General features: G+C 35.1%; 1 protein-coding gene across 8 annotated transcripts in view; it reads right to left on the minus strand.

Annotated features, from left to right (window-relative positions):
* The window catches only part of DPH6 (diphthamine biosynthesis 6), a 151,483-nt gene that overhangs the window by 52,101 nt on the left and 86,959 nt on the right, over positions 1-12,423 (minus strand). For all 8 annotated transcript variants that reach the window (XM_072738210.1, XM_025998422.2, XM_025998423.2 and 5 more), the window contains exon 4: positions 3,481-3,554. In XM_072738210.1, coding sequence (XP_072594311.1) covers positions 3,481-3,554 — 74 coding nt within the window. The remainder of the gene's footprint in view (positions 1-3,480; positions 3,555-12,423) is intronic.

Below are 12,423 nucleotides of genomic sequence, written 5' to 3' on the forward strand. Positions count from 1 at the left end.
AAACCCATGTCTGTGCCACCATTATCTTTCTTTCATGTTGGTATCCCCCTAACTTCTTTCCTGCTTCTATCCTTGCCCCCCCCCTTTTTAAAGATTTTACTTATTTATTCATGAAAGACACAGAGAGAGAAAGGCAAAGACATAGGCAGAGGGAGAAGCAGGCTCCAGGCAGGGAGCCTGATGTGGGAATCGATACCCTGAACTGGTATCATGCCCTGAGCCAAAGGCAGACACTCAACTGCTGAGCCACCAGGCATCCCAGATTTTTTTTAATTGAAAAATATTATTTCTTCCTATCTTTATTATAAAATTCTTGGCTGTTGCTTAGCCATAATCTTTTGACTATTTCTAGACTTAAGTCAAGCTTTTTTGCTTATTTAAATTCTTTAAGAATTCAAAATATCATGGTTCAAATATACTTCCTCTGTAACTCACTACTGCATTTGAGCTTGTGACATTTATTAAATACTTTATATCTTGAGTATACACTGATGCAATACAAACTATAAATAGAAAACAGACTAATTCAAAACTGAGTTTTCAAACCAAAGGACTCCCAATAACACTGCTTCAAAATTTTCAAGAGTAAAATCATTGGAGATATGCTTTATGCTATAAAAATCTGAGCATTTTAACTATGTATTGAAGTGTACCTGAGACTGTTTTAAGAAAAATCTTGCCTCTATCTATGGGTATGCTCTGGGCCTTCTCCCATATAGATATAAGCCAGCCTCCTAATCAGGAGCACAATACATTTGGCTTTTAATTTTCATAAATAAATGTCAGCTCCATCTACAGTTTGGCTACCCATTAAACCATGTGGGCTTGAACTTATTAAAAAACAGATTTGTAAATAATTCTCAGAGAATATGACCTAAAACTTGATGAAAATAGTATTTCTAACATATGGTTTAAGGGATATGCAATCCATCTCCATCTGTAGATCAGTCGTTCTCAAATGTAAGCAAGCAGAACGTAAAGAAATCTTTTCCAAACTACACATATGACCTCTCCTACTTCCACCTCCACTCTCCCTTCTCCAGAGATACTGATACCCTCCCAAATATGAGAGCATCATATTCCCCATCATTTAATTATGCTTTGTCCTTTATTTCATTTATTTAAAAAAATTTGGATTTAAAAAAGTTTTGGGGATCCCTGGGTGGCCCAGTGGTTTGGGGCCTGCCTTCAGCCCAGGGCATGATCCTGGAGTCCAGGATCGAGTCCCGTGCCGGGCTCCTTGCATGGAGCCTGCTTCTCCAACTCTGCCTGTGTCTCTGCCTCTCTCTCTCTCACTTTGTGTGTCTCTCATGAATAAATGAATAAAATCTTAAAAAAAAAAATTTACATTTATTTATTTATTTATTTATTTATTTATTTATTTACTCTATGTTCATTGTGGGGCTCGAACTTATGACTCTGAGATTGAGTCACATGCCCTTCCTATTGAGCCAGACAGGCGCCCCTAAAAATTCTGGGTTTTTGAGTGCCTTAAATTCACTGTAGAATTAGAGACAAAATAAATGCAATAAAAAATAAAAGAAGTTTTCAAGTCAATTAATATGTAAGTTTTTGATTTGATAGTCCATATGTTTTTTATCAAGAATATAAAACTATTACAGAAATACAACCCTTATCAGATTTCCATTTATCCTTCTGAATAGCAAAATTACTTATTTCTAAGTCAAGTTGCGCTTGTAGAATCCAAATTTTCTTTTTTGCTAATTGTATAAAGTCTCTATACAATATAGTTATTTATCCAAATAAACAAAAAATGAAAAGTAAATTCAGGTGATGTTTTGCCAAGTCTCCATTAAATAATCAATATTATCATTAGACTTTATGGTTTTTGAATAGATAATGGAATTGATTATTTTTGGTAGTTGGAGATACAATGTTTTACCAGTGCTACACCCTTTGGGGGGTGAGAAAGATGAAGAGAGCAATAATATACAAAGTCCTTGAAAGTTGAATGGCTTTGTTATATAAATATTTTAATCACATGAATATTTTTGGCCATGAACTGAATTCTAAGGTCCAAAGGAAAGATTCCTTAGTAAGCTTTTTTCCTTTAAAATATCACATTTTTTAAAATCTTATTTATTTTTTTAAATTGGAGTTCAATTTGCCAACGTATAGCATAACACCCAGTGCTCATCCCATCAAGTGCCCCCCTCAGGGCCCGTCACAGTCACCTCCACCCCCCGCCCACCTCCCTTTCCACCACCCCTTGTTTGTTTCCCAGAGTTAGGAGTCTCTCGTGTTCTGTCCCCCTTTCTGGTATTTCCCACTCATTTTTTTCTCCTTTCCCCTTTATTCCCTTTCACTATTTTTTATATTCCCCAAATGAATGAGAACATATAATGTTTGTCCTTCTCCGATTGACTTATTTCACTCAGCATAATACCCTCCAATTCCATCCACATCGAAGCAAATGGTGGGTATTTGTCATTTCTAATGGCTGAGTAATATTCCATTGTATACATAAACCACATCTTCTTTATCCATTCATCTTTCAATGGACACCGAGGCTCCTTCCACAGTTTGGCTACTGTGGACATTGCTGCTATAAACATTGGGGTGCAGGTATTCTGGTGTTTCACTGCATCTGTATCTTTAGGGTAAATCCCCAGCAGTCCAATTGCTGGGTCAGAAGGCAGATCTATTTTTAACTCTTTGAGGAACCTCCACAAATTTTTCCAGAGTGGCTGCACCAGTTCACATTCCCACCAACAGTGCAGGAGGGTTCCCCCTTCTCCACATCCTCTCCAACATTTCTTGTTTCCTGCCTTGTTAATTTCCCCCATTCTCACTGGCGTGAGGTGGGATCTCATTGTGGTTTTGATTTGTATTTTCCTGATGGCAAATGATGCAGAGCATTTTCTCATGTGCTTGTTGGCCATGTCTATGTCTTCCTCTGATATCACTGCATTTCTGAAGTGTCTGGGTGATGCAGTAGGTTAAGTGCCTGACTCTTAATTTCAGCTCAGGTCTGATCTCAGGGTCGTGAAATCCTCCCCACGCTCAGTGAGGAGTCTGCTTAGGTTTCTCTCTCTCTCTCTCTGTCCCTCCTTTCCCCACCTACCCCCTTAGATAAATAAGTAAATCTTAAAAAAAAATCACTGCACGCCTTTTATTAGCTCTTGATTTTCATTACAAACGATGATGAGTTAAAAGGGGTTGAAAGGTATACTGATTCAAATAAGGAAACAGTGAACAAAAACAATACTTTTGACTTTAAAAATCTTTGTCTTAATTTTTTTATTATAAATAATTTATTTTCCTTATGGCAAGTAAGTTAGAGTTTTCTCCATGTGTGATTATCAGGATAGAAAAAAGTAATAAAAGTACAACTTTTATTACTTACGTAATATAAGCAGGTAAGTTCCATGAGGCATGTAGAATACAATTGTATTTTTTATTTATTCACATTCTTAAACATGTAATTTAAAAATATAGGGCAAATTAATAGTTTCTTACACATTTTCTACTCGAACACGCTGATAGTCAGAGAGTATAGCACCTACTGATATCCCTTCTACTTCTTCTTTTTCCTGAAAAATAAAAGAAAAAACATAAATTTAAAAATAAACCTGTGGCTACACATCATGCTCTGAAATTTACTAAAGAACTTTCCATCTTGAAAAATTTATGAAAATGAAGTCCACATTCAGAGAAAATAAACAGATTTAAATCATACTCTCAGCTATGGGGAAAATAATTATTTTACTTAAAATCCCAATAACTAGAAACTATTTTCCATGGAGAAGGCAAAGACTTAGATGGTACTTTCAAAATGTTTTCTCACTTAACATATTTTTAAAGACTCAATGATGTTCAGTTGAAATTTTTGAGAAATTTCTATTTAAGGACAATGTTTTCTCAGACTCAGTAACTTTACAAAAAATAAGCAATGGCATAAGTAGAAAAAGGGACACAATGATTTTTATCTGTATCTCAGAAAACGTAAGATTAACATGGGAGCATCCAGGAAGCAGAGATGGTAGAGGCATGACTGGAATAACAGTATAGCCCAGTGGATAAACATTCCACGATAAGAAGGAAGCAATGAATTATTACCAATAGAGTTACAACTGAGATTAACCAGCAATGCATCCAGCAGAATCTCATAGCAAAGACGACTAGTCTATGCTCTTTAATGACAGAGGATATGTAAATTCAAATATGATCAAGTTTGCAAATGATACAAAGCTAGGATAGATTTTAAACATAAAGAAAAGAAGATCAATCCAGTACATGGATGGATATGGAGAACTTGGGGATTTGGAAGGACAGGTCTAAGATGAAATTTAATGTAAAAAAATGTAAGAACAATACACAATACAGGTATACACTAGGGAACTGTTATCTAGAAAACAGATACAAAGAAAGTGACTGGGGGGTAATTACTTATAACAAACCAAATAGAAATTCTCTGAATAGGCATAAAAGAAAAATCCATCTTTATATGGAGTATAGAAGAAACTACTTGAGAGAGATGATTTCATTATTAATACTCTTTCCATACTTGGAAATCTACAAAGAAAAGAAAAAAAAAAAAGAAAAGAAAAAGAAAAGCAACAGTGTCTCACATAAAAACATATGTAATATTCAGACATACTGAAATACTCGAGTGTGTCCTAATAGGATGCCATAATAAATAAACAAAATGCACAAGAGGAATCTCTCATGTCTTTGGAGATAAAGCCAATTTAAAGTTTCCTCTCCAGAATGATAAAGAAGTATATGCTCAAACAGCCCCAAAATAAAATGATTCTATTAGATAAGGATAACAGGAAAAAAGCTATTTCCTTTACTTCCCTAGTTTAGCAACTCTGTGAGAGCATTTGCTTATAACCTTTCTCTTCACTTCCTAGTCATTTTTTTTTCATAAGTCATTGTATTCATTAGAAAAGGTCAAGGCATAGTGTTCCTGAATAAATGCAAATATGGCACAGATCAGAGTAGTGAACAGTGTCATCAAAAGATAAAAATCAGTTCCATTCCTATACCATACAGTTGTTTATAAGTTCTGCCATAAGGAAATGTCAAGTTCTGAATATTAGATATGCATGTATTTCTCTGAGCTGGGACATCCACCTTCTTCTGCCCTCAGCCATTGGTATTCCTGGTTCTTGGGCCTTGGAAATTGCACTGAAATTTGTATCATTGGCTTCCCTGGTTCTTAGGCTTTTGGGTTTGGACTGGAACCATACCATCAGCTTTCTGGGGCCCCCAGCTTGCAAATGGCAGATCATAGGACTTCTCGGCCTCCATAATCAGATGATAATCTCTCATAATAAATGTCTTTCTGTGTATCTTTATATATCCTTAGTTCGCTGTTTCTCTAGAGAACCATGACTAATATATAACCTTTAACATTCAACTCTACAGTCCAGTTACAATAAACTTTTCCAACATAGTAAGTCCTTAATAAGCCATGGGTAAGACTTCTGTTGACTCCTTAACCATTTAGAACATACTACTAACTGAAGAAAGGCAAATCAGACCTTTAAAAGATAAAGATCTAACAGAGTCAATCTACTCCATAAAAAACATAAAGCTATAAGCTCAGGCCCTAACCCATAACCTACATCTCTTGGGGGGAAAAGTTACTAAATTAACAACAGCAACAAAATAACAGCAGTGGAAGTGTCAACTAAGAAACAAAGAAAAAGTGACCACTAGGATCAAAGATAAACTGAGGTTGCATGAAGACAGAGTCAAATAAATCACCTTGTGCCATAATGGAAATAAAAAATGAATGTGTTGGAGAAAATAATTAACACAGAATCTGGGATCCAGGAATCTGGCCACATTCAAACCACCCTCCTATGATACAATTCTACGACCACTGTGCAACCTTTAGACTCTAATTTAGGCTCCCTCTTGCTTTCAGATCAAGAAAGATTATGCTAACCCATCAGAACAAGCATTCTCATCCTTTTAACACAAATGCTCTACATTATAATGAATTGACATTCTGGCTTACACAGTCTTAAACCAATTTGATTTATATTAATCTGTACTAGAGACACTAATAACTTCTTGGTACACTGTCAAAATCAGGTCTCTAGACTAGAGAACTATACCACAGTTGTTCACCAAAAGTAATATCACCAAGCTTAACCAGTCATGTAATTCTCTCCAAGAATAAGGCTAATTGTCATTTTTCTTTATTCATTTAAGTAACAAAATAAGGGACTTGATATATAAGGGATGGTCAGCAGTATGGAGTAGTAGTGCAGTTGAAAGCATGCATCAAGAAGTAAAAGGAAAAAAGGTCTAGAAAAGGCAGTTTGGATCAGATTGTTCAGAAATGTGGCCTGCAATGAGAAGGCAATGAAGAGTCCTTCTCTGTACAAATTTTTAAAAATAATTCTATTAAGGCACAATTTACATACAATAAACTGTATCCATTTAAAGTCCACAATTCATTGAGTTTTAACAAATGTACATTCCAGTGAAACTACCACCCCAACCAAGACACAAATCCGGGGATTCCTGGGTGGCTCAGAGATTTAGCACCTGCCTTTGGCCCAGGGCACGATCCTGGAGTCCCGGGATCGAGTCCCACATTGGGCTCCCAGCATGGAGCCTGCTTCTCCCTCTGCCTCTCTCTCTCTCTCTCTCTGTCTATCATAAATAAAAAAATAAAAAAATAAAAAAATTAATCTTAAAAAAAAGACACAAATCATTTTTATTATACCCAAATGATATCTTGTGCCTCTGCAGCCCAACCCTCCTCCCTTGACTCCTGGTTTCAGGACTAACCTGCTTTATGTCATTATGCATTAGGTTGCATTTTTTCAAATGTTATATATACATACATGATACAATATATATCCTTTAGTTTCTACCCTCTTTCACACAGTATGATTTTGAGATTAATCCACGTTGTGTGTATCCATAGCTCATTCCTTTGTATTCCATTTTAATCCATTGTATGGATATACAACATCTGTTTATCCATTCTCTTGTTGATGAATATTTGGGTTGCTTCTAGTTTGGGGGTTCTTGTGAATAAAGCTACCATGAATTTTTCTATAGGTCTTTGTGAGAACATATATATGTTCGTTTCCCTTGGATTGTGTAAATGATTTTAAGAAGTAAGATATGATCATATTTACAAGTAGAAAGACAAGACTGGTAACTGTTAAGGGTAAACTAGAGAGTAGATAAAGAGAAAAAGCTTAATCTGAAGAACTGAAGGATTCTGAACTGAAGGATGGAGATAAGAAGCTAAATTCCACAAACAATTTAAAGACAAAATTAATAAAACTTGGGAACCATCAGCACAAAGATAAGCAACATACATAAATGGTGGGACCAATGATTCTTGTTTAAGTGACTATCAGCTTAAGAACTACATGTCTTAAAAAAAAAATACTGAGTTTACTTAGCTTTGTGTATGTTTCTTCAGTTTGTTTTCTAGGTATTCAAAGTAGAAAAGACTATTAGGCATATTGAATTCTCTGGTGCTCAAGAGAGTATAGATAAAGATGTGGGTGTTATAAGCTAATATAAGAGAACTTAAAGCTGCAGGAGGAAACAAATCTAAGAAGCAGGACACAGAGCAAAAAGGGAGCTGAGTGTAAGGCTGTGAGGATACTGCAAAATGTAAGGACAGGAAGAATAAAGGGTCTTCAGTGAAGACACTGGAAAAGATAATAAGAGACACAGTGAGGACAGAGTAATGGTGTACGGACAAATACAAACTAACTCTATCTAGGAAAAGGAAAGATAAGATAAAATAACAATATCACCAAGTGCCTTGTATATACTAAAATCTGTGCAATGAAATCTGTATATCTTACCTTGGTTATTCCTGATAGCAATCAAAAATACTATTAAACTTATTTCATATATGAAAAAATAAGATTACTCCATTCAAACTGATATACCTGATTAATAGAATAAGAAGCCTTTACATTGGTGCCTGTCTGCCAACCACACCTGTGCTTTTACTTATATACATACACAGTGTTACATGCTGTAGAAAGTTCAATAGAACCACTGTATTTTATAATTAAGAAGTTAGTTATGATCACTGTGGGGAAAACTGTAGTCCTGTTTGATAAAAGAACGAAATATTTGACATACCATTGCCAAATTCTTCAAAAAATGAATTTCAGATCCTCAGTTAAATAAATGATTAATCATTAATATCTATTGCTAAATTCAACACAATTCATAGAATTTTGAGATCAAACACAAATTACAGTCCTGTCATCAAGATAACCAAAGGCACAGAAAATGACAATAAAAAATAATAATGTCAATAATAGGTAAGTTAGAGACAAAGACTGGACCCAGGCAGATTGCTGAGTCACAGGATTTCTCAGACATAAGTGGACACTACTCAGCTTAGAATATTATCACTATCAATGATAGATTTGTTACTTCAACTCAGAAAATAGTGAAGTCAGCAATGACATCACTGAGTATTAGAAACAGCAGCACATAATACCATTAAGAATTTATATTAGAAAAAAAAAAAGAATTTATATTAGTTACTGCTTTCAACAATGCTCCAAGGTAGACTATCATCATCTTTGTTTTGTAAATAAAAAATGCTAAAAGATGTTACCAAAGTCAGCTATAACCAGATTAGCTAAGTGCACATCACAGAGCCATCTGTTACCTATATCACCCCTTTCCCCAATCACTGTCAATATGAGACATGAGCAAGACTGCTGAGAAGTGAGTCTAGGCAATATGGCCAGTAGTAACAAAAGATAGGACATTTGCAAAAGCTAACACATATTCACAAACTGGTACAAACACAGTTTCATTTCTACCAGCACATACATAAGAAAGAACACAGGTGTGGTTAGCAGACAGGCCTCAACAACAACAACAACAACAACAAAATTAGCAATGTAGAAGACATATCAAAGATAGAAATTTCTACCATTCTGACTAGTCAGCAAATTGTTAAATATAATTTTTTAAGTAGAGAATCCTCCCCACCAATTTTCACTGTCAACCTGATCATCTACCACATTCCTATACTCATTTAGATCTTCTGTGTGCATTCTGTTCTGTTCCACTGATTTGACTATTTCTGGGTCAGCCCCACATTGTTTTAATTATAGCATCTTCAGAATATGTCTGAATACCTGTTAGTGCACGTCTAATCCTTGTCTTTTTAAATTGGGAGATATTAGTGAACTTCTAAGGTTTTTCTACAATTATATATTACAAATCTGCAATCTTTTTTTAAAAAATTTTTTAAGATTATTTATTTATTTATTCATAGAGATGCAGAGAGAGAGAGAGAGAGAGGCAGAGACACAGGCAGAGGGAGAAGCAGGCTCCATGCAGGGAGCCGGACGTGGGACTCGATCCAGGGTCTCCAGGATCACGCCCTGGGCCGCAGGCGGCGCTAAACCGCTGCGCCACAGGAGCTGCCCTCTGCACTGCATTCTTAAGGCAGAGGATTGTGGTTTGACCTTCAGCATTTCTTTCCTTTTGAAATAAACTATGTTGTGCTTTTAATTAAGCATAGCCCTCCTATACATAGGTGATTTTTCCCCCTGCTCTGGGGAAACCATTCTAAATATTTAGAAAAGAAGGAAATAAAAGACTAAAAGATCTAAGGATCAACAACTCTATCAACCTATCAGCATCTGTACCTATTGATTCTGCCTCCTATAAAAATGGTCTCCGAAGCCCTAAGTGCTTCCAAGCATCCCTCTGCATGAGATCCCAATTCATCCAGATAGCTCAAGGACTAAACTTTTATTCCCTACCACCCCTGCACCATCAATTTTTACTCCTGGTTCATGTTCATCATTATATAATATGCGGTGATAGCTGCCAAAAACTCATGTCTTCTTCCAGGTATCATTATTTCTTGCTATTAAAGTAAAACTCTTCAAAAGACCTTATATATTTTTCTCCATTTCCTCACCATCCATTCTCTTTTAAACCCACTCCAGGCCACCTTGAGTTCCCATCAGTCTCTTAAAACCTCTCTTATCATGTCAGTCAGTGACCACTAGGTTTGCCAAATTCAGTAGTCAATTCTCTGCCATTGCCTTATTTGAATTCTTCCTACCTTAATGGCTATTTCTTATTCTCCCTTACTGGCTCCTTGTCCTCTTCATTATCTCTAAAAATTAAAGTGCCCAGAGTTCAGTCCTTGGCTCTCTTCTCTTCTCTAGCTATATGCATTCCCCAGTGATTTCATCTGGTTGGATGGTTCTAAATACAATCTGTAAGTTAATAACTCCTGCCTCTCCTCTGAGATCCAGAATCCAAATGTCTACTCCAATGTCTACTTGGGTGTTTACTAAGAATCTCAAACTTGAACAGATTCAAAACAAAACTCTTGATTCAGGCACATACACGCATCACACCCAAAGGCCATTCCATATGGCTCCTCATCTTAGGAAATGACATTGCACAAATATTATTGCTCAGGCCAAGAATCTTAGTCATTCACGATTTCTCCTTCCCTTATGACCTATATCCAATCAAGCAATAGTTCCATTAGCTCCATCTTCCAAAAATATCCCAAATCTAACCAGTTTTCATCTCTTCTACCATTACCACTAGTCCTAACCACCATCACTCTCAATTGGACTACTGCAATAGTTTTCTAACTGGTTTCCCTAAGTTCACACTTCACTATAATCTATCTCCACAGAGTAACCAGTGATCTTTCAAAATATAAATCACAGCATGCAGCTCCTTGATTGAAAATTCTCTAATAGCTTCCCATTCTACTTAAGAGTAATATAAAGGGCCTTGTGAGCAATATACAAAGTTCTAAATGACCTGGACCCTTCCAACTTCTCTGACATCATCACCTATGACTATCCTCTCAACTCATTCCAGTGATCCACACTAGACTTGCTGTTGCTCATTTAAGCTTGTTTACATCTCAGAATCTCCTTCCGTATGCCTATGACACATTTCCTATAGATATTTACATGACTTGTTCCCTCACATTTTTAGGGTCTTGCTCAAATATCTCAGAGAGGCCTCTGACTTCTTTCTAAAATATTCCTACTACCCCCTCACTACCCTCTCCTACTCCTGTCACTATTTCCTTGCCCTAGCTTTATTTTCTTCATAGCATTACCTGAAATTATATCATATATTTACTTATTTAATTTTTAAATGTATGTCTTCACCTATATGTGGGCAGGTATTTAGTCCTGTGTTTCCCTACATCCTCAGCTCTAGAAAAGTACCTGGGACAACACTGAATATTCAATAAATATTCATAATTGAATGAGGTTGATTAAATAAAATTACGGTACTTCTATACTTTAATAATTATCCAAAAACAAAACTAAGGCAATTATTTTGTAACATACATGACAAAGGGTTATTAATATCTGTCTTTCAAATTAATAAGGAATAGGTTAACACCCAACAATAAAAATGAGAAAAGATATTAGGCATTTTTAAGAGAATAAATACAAATGACTAATTTCAACTTTCAAAAGAATGAGGAAAATACAAGCTAGAATTACTTTCTGTTAAAGAAATATATACATGTGTGGGAGTAATTGATTAGAATTTGATTAACACTCAAAGATGATTAGGATATACAGAGTTGCATAAGCTAATGCACTGCAGATGAAGTTGTTACTCATGCATCTTTTCTGAAAACCAATTTTGCAATATGTATTGAGAAGTCTTATTATGTTTATTCTCTTACACCTAGCAATTTCACACTTTACTTCCAGAAATTTAGTCTATAAAAATAACTAACTGTGCACAAAGTTTATATATAAAGATTTTCATCTAATTACATTCTTCATGTTTTTGGAACAAAAATTTGAAAATCCTAAAATCTCAAATAATAGGATAGTTGAATAAACCGTGGTATATTTAGAAGAGAGAAAACAAAGCAGTCATTAAAAATATTTTCAAAAGATATGTAATATAAGGAACTATTTATGTCATAAGATTCAGTGAAAAAAATTTCCACAGGTTGTGTATTAAAATACATGGGTTTTTTGGAAATATCCATAGGCAAGAAATGAGGACCAGAGACCATTTAGATTTATAACTTCCTATTTATAACTTTATACTTTCTCAAATATTTTTATACCATATGTATTACTTTTGCAATCAGGGAAAATATTATTAAAAACACACCTATGCATATGCGTATTCATCTTTTATCCCATGTGTAAATAAACTGGCAGGCAAAATTACTCATGTATTTATTAAACAGCAATAAGTAAAACCCCAGTGTGTGACCAATCCTATATGAGGAAGGGGAAAACACATTTGAAAACAGCACAGTTGGAACCTTTAGAAATTAAAATCCCATAAGGGATGCAGAAGAATGGACATTTTAAAGAAAATAAGTGACATAAGTCTATACAACGTAAAATAAACTATAAAAGAAGAAATTCTTGCCTGGGAGGAATGACATTAGGAAATATATTTTTAAAA

The sequence above is a fragment of the Vulpes vulpes genome, chromosome 15 (genome assembly GCF_048418805.1).
Source record: "Vulpes vulpes isolate BD-2025 chromosome 15, VulVul3, whole genome shotgun sequence".
Taxonomy (NCBI): Eukaryota; Metazoa; Chordata; class Mammalia; order Carnivora; family Canidae; genus Vulpes; species Vulpes vulpes.